This window comes from Mobula hypostoma, chromosome 3 (assembly GCF_963921235.1).
Source record: "Mobula hypostoma chromosome 3, sMobHyp1.1, whole genome shotgun sequence".
In the NCBI taxonomy this organism is placed as follows: Eukaryota; Metazoa; Chordata; class Chondrichthyes; order Myliobatiformes; family Myliobatidae; genus Mobula; species Mobula hypostoma.
Genome location: NC_086099.1, coordinates 105,798,596 through 105,819,893, shown reverse-complemented (window position 1 = coordinate 105,819,893; position 21,298 = coordinate 105,798,596). Strand labels below are relative to the sequence as shown.

General features: G+C 41.2%; 1 protein-coding gene across 1 annotated transcript; it reads right to left on the bottom strand.

Annotated features, from left to right (window-relative positions):
* Positions 1-1,998: 1,998 nt before the first annotated feature.
* On the bottom strand, positions 1,999-20,254 carry mad2l1 (MAD2 mitotic arrest deficient-like 1 (yeast)). The gene is made up of 5 exons (XM_063042233.1): positions 20,134-20,254; positions 13,113-13,259; positions 5,573-5,693; positions 3,967-4,070; positions 1,999-3,023 (listed from the first exon to the last, which is right to left on the bottom strand). The coding sequence occupies exons 1-5, from the start codon at positions 20,204-20,206 to the stop codon at positions 2,848-2,850; spliced, it is 621 nt and encodes a 206-aa protein (XP_062898303.1). The 5' UTR covers positions 20,207-20,254; the 3' UTR covers positions 1,999-2,847.
* Between the last annotated feature and the right edge of the window lie 1,044 nt (positions 20,255-21,298).

Sequence of the window (21,298 nt, the reverse complement as noted above, 5' to 3'; positions counted from 1 at the left end):
TCATAAGTTGTGATATTATAGAGACCACAAATTGGGCTGCACAGTTTGTGGAACATATGTCAACACAGGTAGATACAATATTTATTTACAGATACAGCACCACTTACCTTGGCAGCTCATTCCACACTCAACTCTGAGTGAAGTTTCCCCTCGTGTTCCCCTTAAATATTCCACCTTTCACCCTTAACCCATGAAATCTAGTTATAGTCCCACTCAACCTCAGTGGAAAAATCCTGCTTGTATTTACCCTATCTATCTAATTCTGGCAGCTACACCAGATACAACTTAACTAGAGCATAATATAGCTACAACACAACTTCCTGACTGTTGTACACAATAATGGTAAACATATCATACACCTTCTCTGCCATCCTATTGACTTGTGCAGCCACTTTCAGGGAAGCTACAAGATCCCTCTCTACCGCACTGTTAAGGGTCTTGCTATTATCTGTGTACTTGCCCTTTATATTTGATCTCAAAATCCAACACCTCACACTTGCTTTAATTAAACTCCACATGTCATTCTCTGCCCATATCTACAACTGAACAATGTCATGTTGTCCCCTCTGGTAAAATTCTACATATCTAGACTGATGCCATCTTTTGTGTCATCCGCAAACTCATCCAGGTTTTCATCCAAGATGTGGATTAGTTCTTGACCTTTCTTCTAAGTTGAAGGGCTTTGTACCAACAGTACTCTTCCTCATGATTTTAGTCACCAGAGCCATTCACAACCTCCTGTTCCAAGAAATACATGCCCCAGACTACCCATCAAAAGTCCTTCACCTATGCAACTGTTCAGAAAGGATGCAAACACGGTTTGCTGATGCCCAAAGCTGGACACAATACTACAGTTGCACAAGCTTTATCATCACTTCCTTGGTATTATACTCCATGCCTTGCGTGACAAGGCCAGATTGACTAAGCTATTGTCAACTTGCCTCCCTCAACAAATTATGGATATGTATTCCTACGTTTTAAAAAGTTGTGCCAACTATTTAATATCTCTTCTGTCTTCTCATCAAGATGTTATGTTAGTCTAAAAGTTGAAAAGCACTCAATGTTGTCATTCCTACAGGGTTGCTAGAATACACAAGTATACTATTTCAAGTGTTATGCAAAATAAGTATTAAAAGATTGTTTTGCATTAATGCCATCTACTGTCAGCCACCTAGCATCCATGGAAAAGGTGGGTTCAAATTCCCACAGAATTGCTCAAAACCAATAACTACATTACATACAACAGTATTCAATGTATAAACCTTTAAATAAAATGCCAACTTGTTAGTCACCTAATCCTTCAATACTGCCATTTTATATTTTACGGCTAAATAGTATTAATACAAAATACAGTAAAAGTGTTTGATTGTAGTCAATGTCCTAAACCTTCAGAGGATGTTGCTGCCAATCAGCCTACAATTGCACTGTCCTTATACTTTAATGCAAAACTAAATCTTTTAATACTCATTTTGCATAACACTTGAAATTTAGTGTTTGAACTTAAATTAATGATAATAGAACCATCATATGTAAGCTATGCATGAATTTTTATGCATAGTCTAGTGTAGGATGGGCTACTAAAATTCAAGTCACTTAATACTAAATGTCAGTGCAATTTATTTGAAATGTTCTGGAAACTCGGATGGCAGCTCATCAGTGTCAATGGAACTTGAGTCAAAGGCAGAGGAGATTAAAGCTTCCCAGCCTTGTTGAATTAGCTCCTTTATGTCTGCTTGCTTACATATCCTCCTCTTTCTCTTATGCAAAATTTGTGATTAAAAGTAATAAAACTACAGTTTTGTTGCTCAATAAGTTGTAAGATATTTCAGAATCCTTCAGCAACAATCCAAATGATATTTTCCTTAGAAGTTTTTACTGGTTGCATGAGAATTCTAGATGCAGATATCAGACAAACAAGTTATCTCTACTTGTTTCCAAAGTAAATAGATCATTCCATTAGAAATTATATAATCTGGTATTTAACCAGTGATTTTATTTTTAATACACTGAATGCAAAGACAATAAAGAAAATATTCAAATATGTAAAAGCTGAAATAAATCCAGTGTTTTTCCAAACTGATGTTGTCAAAGACAGTAAATATACAAGTACTCTAGCTACTGTCAAATTAGTTTGATATAGCTGTAAGAATTAAGCATTTTGGACTATTCTAATAATTATCTGCTTCTCTAGAGGGGAACTGATGCTGTCTTCAGATCTGCTGATGGCACACTAAACTTCCCAATACAATTACAAGTTGAAATGCATAAGAGTCAAATCTAATTTCTAATACATGGGTTAACCATACCACCTTCAAGAAACAATTCCCAAATGATTTTTGATTTAAATGTCTCAGCCCAATTAAAGATATCTTGTACTTGTTTTCTGGAGGAAAAAACCACCAACATCAATATTAGGGTTTCTTTTTGTGGGAGGAAGAGATGGGAAAAATTAGTAAACTGCACTTGAGAGAATTAGAAGCTGTAAAAACCCAAGATGCTGCCACTCTTTCAGCTTGATTATCACCTGCATATCATCTTTAGTTTTGAAAAACTAAAATAAATCCAATGATATAAATTATCTTATTAAAATTGATTCCTAATGTAAAATATGGTACTAACACATGGGTAAAACATCTATGAATTATGCCATGAGGGAAATAAAAGTTACAAAGAAATTTTTTCAAGCACATAGAAACTATACTCTGAAAATGGAAACCAAGATTAGACAATTACAGTATGGACAGTTGACTCATTCTCAAGTATACATAAAGTGGTGAGACCATTAAACAGAGGAATTTTTGTACAAATACACAGCTTACTATACAAAGCGATTCTGTACATTATGCCTTATGAAAATGAATCAATTTTTTTGTATGCAACCATACTATTCACTTTGTGTATGGTGGTAGTGAAAGATCGTAGACGAACCTCTTCAGAATTGTTTACAAACTGTGGTCCTGATTCTTCCCATTTTTCTGGTACCTCCAGATCTTTATCTGTATATATGAGTAGATCAAAAGAACCTGAAAAGCCAAAAATAAATTGTATTGAAAATAAAATAGTGTGGCAGTACAGTGCAAAGAACAGACATATAGTCATTCAGAATGATACAGAAATTTCTTTAAAAAGTGATTTCAGTTTTCAGCTCTGCCATTCTAGTCATACATCCAGAATCACACACTGAAAATGACCTTTCCTGATACTAGTAAATTTTAAGACGTTATTGTCCAAATTTGGCTTCATGTTCTATTTACTACCTCAGATATAACAAGGTTGCTCATCGGGTACCTTGCTCCCAAGCCAGAAAACTCTGATTATCAGAGATCATTCTCAATATTCAAGATTTAAAATTATTTAATGTTATTCTTCAGTACACACAAATGTAAAGGAGAACAAAATAATTGTTACCCTGGATCCAATATAGCATTAAAAACAGAAGCATAATGAACAAAGAACACAATGAAAAAAAGACAAAGCAGCACAATAAATATCAATGTAAAAGTCATAATATAAAACAATGTACAAGTTATATGTAACTGCGATATACGTAGACTGGTTGTAATATACATAGACCGACTGTAACGAGATGAATTAAAAGATCTTGGGGAAAAAACTAACTCAGAAGTCTTTGTGTCCAACCATAGTTTTTGAAAACTTAATCAGTAATTTCTTTCTGTGTCTTGTATGAAGTGCAAATAATACTTAAAAGTAATTAACCAGTAAGATTAGAGCAAGATAACAATTCTTTGCAAAATTCTGAAGCAGCACTCCTGAACTGAAATAGAATCTACTGATTAATAAAATGAAAGTAATAAAGTTATTTACAGTCACTCAACACCTGGCAACTAGCAAAAGTCAAGTAATTAACAGGTTGCATTCAGTAATGAGTAGATGGTGGAAAGAAATAAAATCAAGTAATAAATAACAAATACAACAATATTATAATATAAATTAATATTTACTTACATGCAGTATCGAGCAAAGGCAAGAACGTTACTGTAGCAGTTATCTGCCTAATGACAGACCGGATTTCATCTTGGATAGCTTTTTCTGATTTTTCTCTTGCTTGACTGCAATGAATAGAGGTACAAGGGAATAATCATAGTGAAAGTAATTAACAGTATCAGCTATCACCGAACTCAGGAAGTAAATCTGGGTATCAGCATATGGTGGAAAATGGACTAAATATCTGTTCTGATTGATAATAGTCTAAATACAATTGGATGGGTAGCCGTTCTGGAAGAAAAGACTACTCGGGCACTTTAATGCATTCTTACCATAATTTTGGAACAATACATTTAAAAATATTCCTATCCTAGAAAAGCTGAATGTAAAAATTAAACAAAATAGCCGAAAACATCCGGGATGAGTAAGCAGAACTACAAAACAAAATTAAATATCTATAGCAATAGATGCAGTAGGAAGAACTTAGGGTAATTATTATTGCATCAAAGCTCTAACCATGAAATCTAACCAGTAATATGCGATTCGAACTTAACTATTTCTATTTTTGCCTTTATAAATAATCAGTCTAAAGTATCACCCAAAACTTAATATTGATAACAGTTCACAGATATCAAGTGGATTAAAAAAGATCTTCAGGAAGGGGAAGTTGAGAGAATGCACACCTGTCCTCATTGAGAGATCAGTAGTGAAAAGGATAAGAAGCCTCAAACTCGCCAACTCTCACAGAATCTATCCTGGGCCCAAAATATCAAAGCAAATCACAAAACTGGCACACCAGCAGCTATAATTCAGTAGGGGTTTGAGGATATTTGTTAAGTAACTTTCTACAGATGTACATTGGAGCGCATTTGGATTGGCTGCATCGCTACCTATGATGATGGCTCCAACATGTGGGATAGCAAGGTGCTGTAGATTCAGCCTAGTCCACCATTGATACAACCCTTCCCAGCATTGAGAACATCTTCAAAAGGCGATGCTTCAAGAAGGCAGCATCCATCATTAAGTACCTCACAATCCAGGACATTCCCTCTTCTCATTACTGTCATCAGGGAGGAGGTGCAGGAGATTGAAGATCTACACTTAATGTTTCAGGAGCAGCTTCTTCCTCTTTGCCATCTGATTTCTGAATACACTAAACACCACATCACTATTCCCCTTTTGCACTATGTATTTATTGTAACTTGCAGCAATTGTTTTGTCTTGCACTGCAATGCTTCCACCAAAACAAATTTCATGACATAGGTCAGCGATAATAAACCTGATTCTGATTATACTCAAGGAGAAAAATTATGAATACCACATAACCATTGATGATTTATAACTATGGAAGCAGAGACTTTCACGTTCCCACTTGTGTAGTGTGCCAATAAATCTTTATTCAAATGCATTTCACCTGAGCACAGCTGCTTTACAGGTCATACTTATTGGATGACCCTCTTTTCTCACATACACAAAGTTTCCATTAAAAGGAAAAGTTTGAAAAATTCTAGGAAGTTATTTCACTAAAAGGGAAGTAATTAGTTCAAAACTTTGAACCAAGTCAGCTATCTTATGATGCTTGGCTTACATTTTCATTTTTGAATTGTGCATAGTTCTCAATACTTACCTATATCCTGTCATGGTTTTGTCACACTCTATGTCGAACTGCCACCTTTCTAGCACCTCATTTGTTTCAATACAGTTGATAACCACCACAAGCCGTTGAACAAAATGATTACATAACCAATCTGAAAAGATACAAAACAAATACCATCTTGCAAAGATAAAAAGGACAATTTAACATTAAATTTTAATATCCCACCAATTAAATGTATTAACTTTTCTCAACTAACATTGTTTGGTGTACTATTGAAATAAGAACTTAACAGTTCAGAAACTGAACTAATACTGCTAAATGACATTTTTAGACATGAAGAATAACTGCTGACGGGACATCAACTCTCTCGACTTCACACCTTGTTTCAATTCCAACCTCACTCCTTCCGAACGCTCTGCTCTCCACTCCCTCCGCACTAATCCTAACCTTACTATAAAACCCGCCAATAAGGGGGGTGCTGTTCTAGTCTGGCGTACTGACCTCTACCTTGTCAAGGCACAGCGACAACTTGCGGATACCTCTTCTTACTTACCCCTCGATCATGACCCCACTAAGGAACACCAAGCCATTGTCTCCCACACCATCACCAACTTTATCAGCTCAGGGCATCTCCCATCCACTGCTACCAACCTTATAGTTCCCACACCTTGCACTTCCCGTTTTTACCTCCTACCCAAGATCCACACACCTGCCTGTCCAAGTAGACCCATTGTCTCAGCTTGCTCCTGCCCCACCAAACTCATTTCTGCATACCTCAACAATGTTTTATCCCCCCTTGTTCAATCCCTTCTCACCTATGTTTGTGACACTTCTCACGCTCTGAATCTTTTCAATGATTTTAAGTTCCCTGCCCCCCACCATTTTATTTTCACCATGGACGTCCGGTCTTGATATACCTCCATCCCCCACCAGGAAGGTCTCAAAGCTCTCCACTTCTTTTTGAATTCCAGACCTAATCAGTTCCCCTCTACCACCGCTCTTCTCCGTCTAGCAGAATTAGTCCTTACTCTTAATAATTTCTCCTTTGGCTCCTCCCACTTCCTCCAAACCAAAGGTGTAGCCATGGGCACCAGTATGGATCCCAGCTATGCCTGCCTTTTTGTGGCTTTGTGGAACAATCCATGTTCCAAGCCTATACTGGTATTGTCCCCCACTTTTCCTTCACTACATCGACAACTGCATTGGCGCTTCCTGCACGCATGCTGAGCACGTCGACTTCATTAACTTTGCCTCCAACTTTCACCCTGCCCTCAAGTTTACCTGGTCCATTTCCGACAACTCCCTCCCCTTTCTTGATTTTTCTGTCTCTATCTCTGGAGACAGCTTACCTACTGATGTCTACTATAAGCCTACAGACTCTCACAGCTACCTGGACTATTCCTCTTCCTATCCTGTCTCTTGCAAAAATGCCATCCCCTTCTCGCAATTCCTCCGTCTCCGTTGCATCTGCTCTCAAGATGAGGTTTTTCATTCCAGGACAAGGGAGATGTCAACAACAGGAATTCTGCAGATGCTGGAAATTCAAGCAACACACATCAAAGTTGCTGGTGAACGCAGCAGGCCAGGCAGCATCTGTAGGAAGAGGTGCAGTCGACGTTTCAGGCCGAGACCCTTCGTCAGGACTAACTGAAGGAGATGTCCTCCTTTTTTAAAGAAAGGGGCTTCCCTTCCTCCACCATCAACTCTGCTCTCAAACGCACCTCTCCCATTTCACGCACATCTGCTCTCACCCCATCCTCCCGCCACCCCAATTGGAATAGGGTTCCCCTTGTCCTCACCTGCCACCCCACCAGCCTCCGGGTCCAACATACAATTCTCCATAACTTCCGCCACCTCCAATGGGAACCCACCACTAAACACATCTTTCCCTACCCCTCCTCTGCTTTCCGCAGGGATTGCTCCCTACGCAACTCCCTTGTTCATTTGTTCCCCCCCATCCCTCCCCACTGATCTCCCTCCTGGCACTTATCCGTGTAAGCGGAACAAGTGCTACACATGCCCTTACACTTCCTCCCTTACCACCATTCAGGGCCCCAAACAGTCCTTCCAGGTGAGGCGACACTTCACCTGTGAATCGGCTGGGGTGATATACTGCGTCCGATGCTCCCTTCTATATATTGGCGAGACCCGACGCAGGCTGGGAGATCGTTTTGCTGAACACATACACTCTGTCCACCAGAGAAAGCAGAATCTCCCAGTGGTCACACATTTCAATTCCACATCCCATTCCCATTCTGGTATGTCTATCCACGGCCTCCTCTACTGTCAAGATGAAGCCACACTCAGGTTGGAGGAACAACACCTTATATTCCGTCTGGGTATCCTCCAACCTGATGGCATGAACATTGACTTCTCTAACTTCCATAATGCCCCTCGTCCCCTTCATAGCCCATCCGTTATTTATTCCCCCCCCTTTTCCCCTCTCTCTTTTTTCTCCCTCTGTCCCTTTCACTATAACTCCTTGACTGCTCTCCATCCTCTGGGCTCCCCTCCCCCTTTCTTTCTCCCTGGGCTTCCCATCTCATGATCCTCTCCCTTCTCCAGCCTTGTATCCCTTTTGCCAATCAACTTTCCAACTCTTAGCTCCATCCCTCCCCCTCCTGTCTTCTCCTATCATTTCGGATCTCCCCCTCCCCATCCTACTTTCAAATCTCTTACAATCTCTTCTTTAAGTTAGTCCTGACGAAGGGCCTCGACCCGAAACGTCGACTGTACCTCTTCCTAGAGATGCTGCCTGGCCTGCTGCATTCACCAGTATTTTGTGTGTGTGTTGCTTTTAGACATGAATGCCATTTTCTACAATTTACCATTCACAAAAAGGGATGCCACACTAAATAGAACATAGAACAGTACAGCAACACTGTTCAAACCTTTCAGCCCATTATATTGTGCCAACATTTTAACCTATTCCAAGGGCATTCTAACCCTTCCCTCTCACATAGCCCTCGATTTATGGTCTCTTAAATGACCCTGATGAATCTTCCAATACCATTCCCTGCAGTGTTTCATGCATTTACCAGTGTGTTGCAAAAAAAAAAGCCACCTCTGACCTCTGTCATACTTTCCTCTGAGCACCTTAAAATAATGCCCACTTGTATTAGACATTTCTGCCCTGGGAAATAGTCTCTGGCTATCCATTCGATTTGTGCCACTTAATCATTTTGTACACCACTATCGAGTCACCCCTCGTCCATCGTGAGAAAAGCCCGAGCTTGATCAATCTTTCCTCATGCTCTCTAATCCTGGCGAATCTTTTCTGCATCCTCTACAGCTCCAACATCCTTCCTGTAAATGAGTGGGTGGTTGCAAGGGACTAAGCACCAATTTTAATCAGGAATTATGCAGATAGATTAATATCAAGAACCAGTCTTCCAAAATAAAATATGCAATTTACAAGCAGTAATCATACATCATTGTCTATAAAGATTGCAGGCTACTGTTTCACAACTGGAAATACTTTGGAAAATTAAAGGGCAATCTCTTGCCCTTTTTGCTCAGAAATATTTTATTAAACTTCTTTAAATACACTGAAACCAGCCACTGGGCATGGGACATGCTGGTTTACAACTATTATAAATTACGTAAAGAAACAAGACATGAATTTTTATGCCAACTTAGCATTGTAAACTGTCCTGTGATAATTTACAATGTGATAATTTGATAATGTGGCCATCAAACTTTACAACTCCTCCCTTGGAGGGTCAGACACCCTGAGCCAATAGGCTGGTACTGGACTTATTTCCTGGCATAATTTACATATTACTATTTAATTATTTATGGTTTTATTACTATTTAATTATTTATGGTACAACTGTAACGAAAACCAATTTCCCTCGGAATCAATAAAGTATGATTACGACTATGACAATAAGGTTAAGGTTAATTGGGTTTGCTAGGGGTTGCTGGGGGGACATGGCTTGAAGAGTTGGAAAGGCCTACTTCGCACTGTATCATTAAAAAATTACAGAAACACTAATAGAGAAAAAAGGCAGGACTCCCTCCATTTATTGGGGACACTGTGCCACTAATTCGGACATAAGATTGCAGCCAAAGAGTTTTTAACTAGTGTCAGTTCCATGTACTTGTGTAGCTTGAAGACAAGTAAGTGATGAAGATGACGCATCTGACCTTGAGCTAGTGACTACACAGGATGCCAGGAAATTTATTCTTGGATTATGACAGGACTTCAAGCAGGAAGGCAATGAAGGTAGTCCATTATCAGCACAAAGTGCCCAAGCTAACTTTGCTTATTTACAGAACACAACAAGTTACACTGTATTAATTTCTCCAAAGCTGTTAGGAACTAATACAGTTTTGAAGTACTGCAGTAGTATTGGTAGTGTTCTAATTTGTTCTGTATTTTATTCAGTTACTCAGTTAAACAGCAGTTTACCATTTTTATACCTTTTTAACCATTAAGCTTCGACTAATTGGGTAAGCCGCTTAATTGGGCCAAGGGTACTAGTCACAATGTATCCCAATTAACCAGAAGCCACTATTTGAATATGTGAAGTATATTGCATCAGTTGAGATACAGTATGTTTCCATTTCAAATACCCAAATTACCATTCTACATCCAAAATGTTGAAGTTGAAACTTATCTTTGTGATTAAAAGCACTTTGAGCTCAGAGGGATTCTTCCAGAATGCCTGCTTGTTACAGTGCACAGATCTTTTACATAGAAACATAGAAAACCTACAGCACAATACAGGCCTTTCGGCCCACAAAGTTGTACTGAACATGTCCTTACCTTAGAAATTACCTAGGGTTACCCATAGCCCCCTGTTTTTCTAAGCTCCATGTACCTATCTAGGAAGTCTCTTAAAAGACCCTATCGTAACCGCCTCCACTATTGTCACTGGCAGCCCATTCCACGCACTCACCACTCTCTGTGTAAAAAACTTACCCCTGACATCTCCTCTGTACCTACTTCCAAGCACCTTAAAACTATGCCCTCTCATGCTAGCCATTTCAGCCCTGGGGAAAAGCCTCTGACTATCCACACAATCAATGCCCCTCATCATCTTATACACCTCTATCAGGTCACCTCTCATCCTCCGTCGCTCCAAGGAGAAAAGGCCAATTTCACTCAACCTATTCTCATAAGGCATGCTCCCCAATCCAGGGAACTTCCTTGTAAATCTCCTCTGCACCCTTTCTATTGTTTCCACATCCTTCCTGTAGTGAGGTGACCAGAACTGAGCGCAGTACTCCAAGTGGGGTCTGACCAGGATTCTATATAGCTGCAACATTACCTCTCGGCTCCTCAACTCAATCCCACCATTGATGAAGGCCATTACACCGTATGCCTTCTTAACGTCAGAGTCAACTTGTGCAGCAGCTTTGAGTGTCCTATGGACTCAGACCCCAAGATCCCTCTGATCCTCCACACTGCCAGGAGTCTTACCATTAATTCTATATTCTGCCATCATATTTGATCTACCAAAACGAACCACTTCACACTTATCTGGGTTGAACTCCATCTGCCACTTCTCAGCCCCAGTTTTGCACCCTAGCAATGTCCAGCTGTAACCTATGACAGCCCTCCACAATATCCACAACACCCCCAACCTTTGTGTCATCAGCAAATTTACTAACCCAACCCTCCACTTCCTCATCCAGGTCATTTATAAAAATCACAAAGAGTAAGGGTCCCGGAACAGATCCCCGAAGCACACCATTGGTCACCGAACTCCAGGCAGAATATGACCTGTCTGCAACCACTCTTTGCCTTCTGTGGGCAAGCCAGTTCTGGATCCACACAGCAACATCCCCTTGGATCCCATGCCTCCTTACTTCCTCAATAAGCCTTGCATGGGGTACCTTATCAAATGCCTTGCTGAAATCCATATACACTACATCCACTGCTCTTCCTTCATCAATGTGTTTAGTTACATCCTCAAAAACTTCAATCACGCTCATAAGGCACGACCTGTCCTTGATAAAGCCATGTTGACTATTCCTAATCATATTATGCCTCTCCAAATGTTCATATATCTTGACTAAGGGAACCACATCTGCAACCCTCCAATCCTCCGGAACCTCTCCCGACCCCATCGATGATGCAAAGCTAATCGCCAGAGGCTCAGCAATCTCCTTCCTCACTCCCACAGTAGCCTGGGGTACATCTCATCCTGTCCTGGTGACTTATCCAACTCGATGCTTTCCAGAAGCTCCAGCACATCCTCTTTCTTAGTATCTACATGCTCAAGCTTTTCAGTCCGGTGCAAGTCATCCCTACAATCGCCAAGATCCTTTTCCTCAGTGAATACTGAAACAAAGTACTCATTAAGTACCTCTGCTATCTCCTCCGGTTCCATATTTGATTGGTCCTATTCTCTCACTTCTCACCCTCTTGCTCTTCACATACATGTGGAATGCCTTAGGGTTTTCCTTAATCCTGTCCGCCAAGGCCTTCCCATGGCCCCTTCTGGCTCTCCTAATTTCATTAAGCTCCTTCCTGCTAGCCTTATAATCTTCTAGATCTCTATCATTACCTAGTTTTTTGAACCTATCGTAAGCTTTTCTTTTCTTCTTGACTTGATTTACAACAGCCTTTGTACACCACGGTTCCTGTCATTCTTTCCCTGTCTTATTGGAATGTACCTATGCAGAACTCCATGCAAATATCCCCTGAACATTTGCAACATTTCTTCTGTACATTTCCCTGAGAACATCCGTTCAAAATTTATACTTCCAAGTTCCTGCCTGATAGCCCCATATTTCCCCTTACTCCAATTAAACACTTTGCTAACTTGTCTGTACTTATCCCTCTCCAGTGCTATGGTAAAGGAGATAGATTTGTGATCACTATCTCCAAAATGCTCTCCCACTGAGAGATGTGACACCTGACCAGGTTCATTTCCCAATACCAGATGAAGTACAGCCTCTCCTCTTGTAGGCTTATCTACATACACTACATATCTACATCTAGAACAGTAACTTATTCCTTAAGCACTTACTGTTTCTAAACAGCTGATACAAGTGTTAACACACTCAATAATGTTAATAATGATGTATGGAATGGAAAACACACTTCAGATCAACTAATTTCTTTCTGGAATTCATCTCCCATGATAATTTTAATTATACTTCCCCCTTTCCATCTCAATAATGATGACTTACACTCAGTAGCAGCAGCAGCAAAGAAAACAGGGGGTTCAGGATGAGGAAATTGATGCAGAGATTAGCACCACATAGAATGGGTCACTATCAGAAGCAAATAAGTATATTCCTGCAGAATGAGCTATACCAGCAAAATGCAACAGAAGGGAAGGTTGAAAGCACAGATTTAAGGAGATAAAACAAAGTTTTCTAATATAGTATCTTTAATGATCTTAATGAACCAAAAGCAATGGGAGCAATAGCTTTCAGATAGTTTTTGTGGACAAATTAGACCAGGGGACCCATTTTCATGGTGTATAAAACTATGAAGTTCAAGGCTGAAAATTAATTTCACTTCAGGACTAAATGTAACATGCACCTACAAAAACATTTCACAGGAATGTTTAAATTGCTGTAGCAAAATAAAAAATAAATTAAGTCATACCTTTCAGCTGGCCAACTACATTCTTCAGATAACTGTTAAGGACAGGATCTGTTGTAACAAGCATTGTGAGCCCGTACTTCTGCACTCGTGTGAAAGATTCTGGTGGATAGATTCCACGTTGGTACAAGATGCTGTTGATGCCATAATCTAAAAAAAATTAAATTAAACGCAGCCATTAAGACCAAACCATTTGCCCTACTATGCAGTTAGGTAAAATTTCAGTATTGTATGACAAAACATCGAACAATCTGCACTGGATCACCAAAATGCTACCAAGCTGTACCTAGCTGTAGCTATGTCCGTGCACCACCAGGTTGTGTGTTTTCAGAAAACATTTCACCATTTGAAACTAGATCAAGGATCAATGTTATTTGCCATACACATTTACGTGTACAGTGGATTCCAGTTAATGGGACACCGGGATCAGAACATTTTGGCCAAATTAAGCAACTGCCCAATTAGCCAAAATTTGATAGAAATAGTAAAAATATATATTTTAAAAAACTATGGTTTAAACTGAGTAGCACATGATATATTTAAATTAAATACAACAAAATTAGAATACTTCCAAAAGTAATCAGAGGAATCCATGCAGTACACACTGCAGGTTCTTTTGAGTGTAAATGAACAAAGTCAGCACACACAGCTGCGCTGGGTTGGGGGCTGGTCTCTCCCATTGGTGCTGCCCTCCTGTGTCCAACTGGTGGAAGATAAGGTGGATTGCATTTGTTGTAAATGTGACACACCATGAGTGATGGAAGTGTATGCTCGATAGCCTTTGTATCACGTTCCCTTACCGCTACAGTTTAAAATTATACATAGATTGACAGAGAACTAGAGTTTGGTTTGAACATGTAAAATGTTTCAACCATTGCTTGTATGGGAGAGAGTTTACCTGTATTACTGATCATAAACGACCAGTTTCTACTTTCAATGCACAGAATGGTGTTCCACTAACAGCATAGCACAAATGCTGTTTCTTGGAGGACACAATTACAAAATTGAATTCAACAGAACAACTAATCATGGAAATGCTATTGCATTGTCCTGTTTACCCTTGGAAAGGGAAATACTGGAAATTTTTTCAAAAAAAAGACAATCCTCTTTACATATTCTTCCCTAGTGGAAATCAAATGTCTCCCTATAACGGCAGAGATTATCCAAAGGGAACCCAGGAAAGACCCCACACTTTCTCAGGTCTGTATGACCACCCAAAATGGCTGGAATGTGCAAAAGGAACTCTAGTTCCCCCACTTTTACCAGTGCCATGATAAACCTGTACTTGACGGGGGTTGCCTTATGTGGGTATTTAGCTGAAAGCTAAAGTGTGGTGGGTGGGAGGATTACACACCAGTCATCTAGACATGGCCAAAATGAAAGCATTGGCTCAAAGCTTTGTCTGGTGGCCTGGGATAGATCAGCAGGTCAAGCAGTTTGCCGAGCACTGTACAGGATGCTAACATATCCAGAAGATGCCAAGTGTCTCTCCATCTCTGGGAATGGAAGGTACAGATTTTGCCAGAATGTTCATGGGCACAAATTTCTTCGTGATAGTGGATGCAGCCACAAAGTGGCCAGAAGTGCTCTCAATAGTTCTATAGAGCCTTGTACACTGCAGATGTGTTGAGAAACCTCTTTACAAGGACTGGTTTTTGCAGAACACTTCCTGACAATGGATCACAGTTTGTGGCAGAGGTTTCTGCCATTCCTAAAATAAGACACATTACATACGCCATACCACACAGCCACAAATGAGTTGGCCAAAAGGTTTGTCCAGAGTCTAAAGAACACACTGAACAATGTCAGCAGAACACGTTACACTAATACTGAACCAGAATCTTACTTGGGATCCTGGATCGTCCCTTGTGTTCACTCTTGGATCTCATCACACCTATTCTCAGGAGGAGGATATAGGACAAACAGCTGAGACAAACTGAAGGCAGCTCAAGCAAAGTGGTCTGATGCTGCACTCCTGAACAAGCAGTACTGGTGATCACAAGTGGATAACTGTAAAGATTCAGAACAAAACAGGACCACTCTACTACACAGTAGAGATTGCATCTGATGTCATCTGAGATGACACATCAGTCAACTGAGGAGTGCAGAGTCAATTGTTAGAGAAGAAAGTTGGTGACCACTATCAGAACCTGAGATTGGTTCAGGGCCATCAGTCTCACCCGCCAAGCAGAGTGATGGCCCTTGTCAGAAGATGTTATCTTCTCTCTTTGCTTCACTCCCTGGTATGGGGCTTCCCATGGACAGGGTCAAGAGGTTGTAGTCTTTTCAGCTCCATCACATGCAGAAACCTCCCTTCATTAAGGACATCATTAAAAGGTAGTGCCTCAAGAGGGCAACATCTGTCATTAAGGGCTCTCAGCATCCAGGATATGCCCTCTTCTCATTACTAGCATTGGGGAGGAGGTACAATAGCCTGAAGACCCACACTCTACATTTGGGGGACAGCATTCAAAGATTCAAAAGATTCACAAAAAATGTTATCGTCATTCTAACCATACATCAGCTCTGCAGGGCAGAATGAGACAGCGTTCCTCAGGGGCAGTGCAATCATAACATAACAAACGCAACACTAAATAATAAACATAACAATAAATAGTAAAACACAACAGCCACATGTCAGTTAAATCAGTTATAAGTGTCCAGTGCAAGTTAAAAGTGTCCAAAGCAGAGAGTCAGGTGGAGCAGCTATTTAGCAGTCTGACTGCCTGTGGGAGGAAGCTGTTTAGTAGCCTTGTGGTTTTAGTTTTGATGCTCCTGTAACGTTTGCCTGATGGCAGAAGAACAAACAGTTCATGGAGAGGGTGTGAGGGGTCTTTAATGATGTACCGTGTCTTCTGGAGGCATCGACTCTGAAAGAGGTCTTGGACAGAAGGTAGGGAGACCCCAATAACCTTCTCTACTCCCTTAACCACCCTCTGCAAGGCTTTTTTGTCGACAGCACTGCAGCTGGAGTACCAGGTTGTGATGCAAAAGGTCAGCACACTCTCAATCACGCCTCTGTAGAATGTAGTTAAGATGTTACTGGGGAGTGATGCTTGTTTAAGCTTCCTCAGAAAGTGCATCTTTCCCTTTCTCATCAAATTTCTTAATAGTCTATGAACTCACAGACACTTCAGCACTATTTTTGTGACATGATTTGTACGTCTTACCCTGTACTACTGCCACAAGAAATTTCATGACTAGTGATGATAAACCTGATTCAGATAAAGTATCCACTGCCATGAAAAAATTATGACAGATTTTCCACATTCCGTAAATGATAGCCTCGAAACTAAGTACACCATGCTATAGTAGAGAAGTGACATATACATTACAAAGTACTTCATTACATCTTGGAAAGACTTCAAAGCTCAGTTATTAAATTGAAGACAACAAGACTGCAAATAATGGAATATAGAATAAAAACAGAAGGCTGAAAATACTTAGCCAGTCATTCAGCATTTGTGAAGGTGCAAGGCACAAACTCACTTTTCAGGTTGAGATCTTCCATCATGACTCAGATGGACCAAGAAAGACTGCCAATATATAACAGTACAAAGGGGAGAGGGATGAAGGCAAATAGGTGACAGGGGAACATAGATGGAAAGGGAATGATGTGGGGAGAGAGGGGTTGGTATAATGAACAATTGGAGAAGTTAGTTTGACCTCTTCATATCCATGGTGTAGCAGAATGAGATAGACCAGCTAGTTAAGTGGTAGTGTAACAATAACCTTGCACTCAATGTCAGTAAGACCAAGGAAATTATTGTGGACCTCAAGACTGGGAAGTTGAGAAAACACACATCAGCCCTTCTCAAGGGGGTCAGTAATGGAAAGGGTGAGCAGTTTCAAGTATTTGGAGCCCAACAAACTTATAATATTACAAAAGGACATATCTATGGCTATATTCAATTAGGAGTTTGAATTCGAGGAGATTTAGTATGTCACCAAAGACTCCTGCAGACTTCTACAGATGTACTGTGGACAGCATTCTAACTGGATCGCATCATTGACTGGTACCAAGAAGCAATTGCTCAGGATCGGAAAAATCTGAAGAAGGTTATAAACTCAGCTTCATCAGGGACAACCCACCCCTCCCATCATTGAAGATGTCTTCAAAAGGTGGCATCCATCATTAAGGACCCTCATCATCACCCAGGACATACTCTCATCAGAAAAGAGGTACTGGAGCCTGAAGACACAAACTTGACATTTTAGGAACAACTTTCTCCCATCCACTAGCAGGTTTCTAAACAGAAAATGAACAATGAACACCACCTCTCTATTTTTTGTTCCACTTATTTGATTTTTTTGTACAATATTTCTGTTTAGTTTACGACATGTCAGTGAGAATAAACCTGATTCTGATTGGAGAAGTTGAGAAAGGGTCACTGTGAGAGTGGGAAGGAATCAGAATTACATGCAACTGGAAGCTCGAGATGGCTGCTGTGGACAATGCTCTGCAAGACAGTCACTTAGTTTCATTAAGCTTGAGCATTAAATGTCGTAATCTAGATTGAAAAAGGTACAGGTGAACCTCAGCCTTAGAAGGGCTGTTTAAGTCCCTGGATGGTGGTGAACTTGATAGTGAGGCAACAGGTGACTGGTTCATGGAGGGGTGTCTGGCAAGCAATGAGTGGACCAAGAAATCCAAAAAGAGCAGTTCCTAGCAGAAAGCAATATGTGGGCAAAGAGGGAAAGACGTGAGCTGCTGGGATCATGTTGGACCTGTTAGATGAAATTGTGTTTGATGTGGAAGTTGGTTGGGTGAAAGGTGAGGACAAGGGAGCTCTCTTGCCTTTCTGTTTCAATGGTGGGTAGTGGAGAACAACAGATCATACTTACAGGAAACAGAAAAGTACCTGTAATGGCTTGAACAGATGTGGTGCAGATGGGGTATTCTTACAGGATAGTCAATGCAACAGTAGGATTTGTGACATTTGGGTTTATGTCTGATTCTAACAAAGCAATGACATAAACGATGAATGTTCCAATTTCAGGCATTTCACAACTGCAGGTGTCTCCTCTTATACAAACTCACTTGTCACCTACATCCCCTTTCCTTTGGTCCATTCCTGCCATCTCCTGGTTCAGTTCCATCTGACCATCACCCCCTCCCCACCTATCTACCAGCCCCTCTCCCACTCACCTTCATATTGTTAATAAACTGGAATCGGTTCCGTTCCCTCCATTCCGAAACATTGACATTTTACTTCCCACTACTAATGTTGATTCACCCGTTGAGTTTTTCCAACAGCCAATTTTTAAATTACAGAATTACTTCTTTCGCCATAAATTGGTACTATTTACAAAAATTTGATGTCATTAAAAAGGATAAACACAAGAGATTCTGCAGATGCTGGAAATCTTGAGGAACAGATATAAAATGCTGGAGGAACGCAGGTCTGGAAACATCTATTGGGGGGCGGGTGGGGGGGAGAGAATAAACAGTCAAACTTTTGGACCTTTTTGACTGGAGGGAGAGCAGAAGCCAGAATAAAAAGGTGGGAGGAGAGCAAGAATAACAAACTGGCAAGTGAGACTAGATGAGGGTAAAAGTGGGTGGGTGGTAGAGAGGAATGAAGAAGCCAAGAGGGAAGAGGTGAAGGGCTGAAAAAGAATCTAATAGGACAATGCTACCCACCATTGAGGACATCTTCAAAAGGCAGTGACTCAAGAAAGCAGCATCCCTCATTAAGGACCCTCACTATCTGGAACAAGTCCTCTTCCCATTACTAACATCAGGAGGAGGTACAGTACAGGAGCCTGAAACTCGCACAATATTTTAAGAACAGCTACTTCACCATTATATTTTTGAATGGTCCTTGAGACCAAAAACATGACCTTGCTATTCCTCTTTAGCACTATTTACTTATTTATAATTGTAGTTTTTAAATAATTGTATGTCTTGTACTCTACTGCTGCCACAAAACAAATGTCACAACATAATACAGTGAAAATAAACCTGATACTGATATAGGCTGGCAAACTGACCATGTTGAATTCTTCTCTCCCCTGAATTTTTCCTGCTGACATGATGTATAAAACTGCAATACTAGAAACTTTGTCTAATATAAAAACACAATTGAATTGTCTTTATTATTTACATCCTTCATATAAATGAGTGGTAAAAATCTTTACCTTACATCTCCATCTAAATGTGCAATGGGAGATTTGTAATAAATAGTATGTACAACAGGACAGTCAATAACATATAAATCCAATTGTATCAGCATGACTTAATCAGCCACTGGTTTAGTTTTAGTTCATTCTCTGCGCTCATTTGAATTTGCAGGATTTTTTTTCAGCCATTGCATTCAAATCATTCGACTTCTGTAACCTTACCCAGTACTAGTAAACCATGATATGTGTCCTTTCATTTCCGGCCATGAGTTCTCCAAAATTCCATGCCACACAGCTGTGCCTTTAGTTGTTCAGGCCCCAAAAATTTCTTCCTTAAGCATCACCTTTTTAATCTGATCTCATTAACTGCGCTAGTGAGCTTTTTTCACGCCAACACACATGCAAAGTCACAGCTGTAAAGCATTTTTCTGTGGCAAAAGTAACTGTGCAAGATATTTTCTTGTCCATATCAGTACGATTATGTGATTACGGAAAGCCCCTTCAATGGATGAAGGTGACTTGAAGCCCCATTCAATTTGGCATCAAATCTAAACCCAACTACAAACCACGTACATGTGTATATTTCAACAAAACAGAATCCGCTTTACAATCTACTCGTCTGCAGCACACTTTAGGCATTGTTAATATAACAGTACAGCACCAGGAACAGATCCGAGCCCACAAAATCAGTCAGCGGCTGGTATGAAGCAAAATTAAGTTAATCCGACGGTCTGTCTGCACACGACCCACGTCTCTCCACTCTTCAAAATCATGCGCGCATCCAACTCTCCCGAATGCCACTTGAAAATCACCCTTCGGCCACGCAACCAGCCCCGGCATCTACCCTTCCTTTCCTTATTTCTGCCCTCGGGGCCACCCGCCCCGGTTCCCGAGGACTTACTGAAGAACTCCGCCACGATCTCGGCGCTGCCCCGGAGAGTAATCCCCTCCCGCGTCGCGACTTTACCCGCCATCACATTCAAATCCGCCGACACAAAATTCGCATGCGCAGTCCGGACCCATTCAACCCTCGCGCCTGCGCAGTCTGGACAGTCAACCGATCGCGCCTGCGCAGTGAAACGGGGTCGAGGAGCGTCGACCGTCACGTGTACGCCTGCGCAGTCTGGACAGTCATCCCGCCTGCGCAGTCTGGACAGTCAACCCATCGCGCCTGCGCAGTGAAACGGGGTCGAGGAGCGTCGACCATCACGCGTACGCCTGCGCAGTGGAAACAGCCGTTTGAGTAAACATGCAAACAATGGGAATTCTGCAGCGTTCACCAGCAACTTTTATGTGTGTTGTTTGAGTAAACATGTTGAAGAGAAGTTTAGCCTGCTGATCCTGGAACTTCGAGCAACGCACTCAGAATGCCGGAGGAACTCAGCAGGCCGGGCAGCATTATGGAAAAAAGTACAGTCAAAGGCTGAAACCCTTTGGCAGGACTGGAGTAGATTTGAAAGGGGAGGGGAGGGAGAAACGCCAGGTGATAGGTGAAACCTGGAGGGGAGGGATGAAGCAAAGAGTCAGGACGTTGAATGATGTGAGAGAGAAGGCCATGGAAGAAAAGTGGGGGGAGGAGCACCAGAGGGAGGCAGTGGGCGGGCAAGGAGATAACGTGAGAGAGGGGCTGGGAAATGGTGAAGGGGGTGGGGGCTGGAGGCATTACGGGAAGTTTGAGGAATGGATGTTCATACCATCAGGTTGGAGGCTACCCAGACGGCGTAGATTGAGAGACCGCTTCGCCGAGCATCTACACTGTTCACCAGAACAAACGGGATCTCTCAGTGGCCACCCATTTCATTTCCACTTCCCACTCCCATTCGGATATATCCATCCATGGTCTTCTCCACAACCGGGATAAGGCCACACTTAGTTGGAGGAACGACACCTTATATTCTGTTTGGGTTGCCTCCAATTTGATGGCATGAACATGGATTTCTCAAACTATCAGTCTTGTCTCCATCCCCACTCTTCACCATTTCTCATCCCCTTGTCCCTCTCTCATATTATCTCCTTGCCTGCCCATCTCCTCCTTCTGGGTCTCCTCTCCCCCCCCCCACCCCACT

What these genes read in the sequence shown, in the direction of transcription:
- mad2l1 (XM_063042233.1), bottom strand. Translation starts at nt 20,206, where the DNA reads ATGGCGGGTAAAGTCGCGACGCGGGAGGGGATTACTCTCCGGGGCAGC. An exon ending in TGTAGTTGGCCAGCTGAAAG is followed by an intron (nt 5,694 to 13,112) that starts GTATGACTTAAT and finishes GTATCTTTTCAG; the next exon opens with ATTGGTTATGTAATCATTTT. An exon ending in AAAACCATGACAGGATATAG is followed by an intron (nt 4,071 to 5,572) that starts GTAAGTATTGAG and finishes TATTCATTGCAG; the next exon opens with TCAAGCAAGAGAAAAATCAG.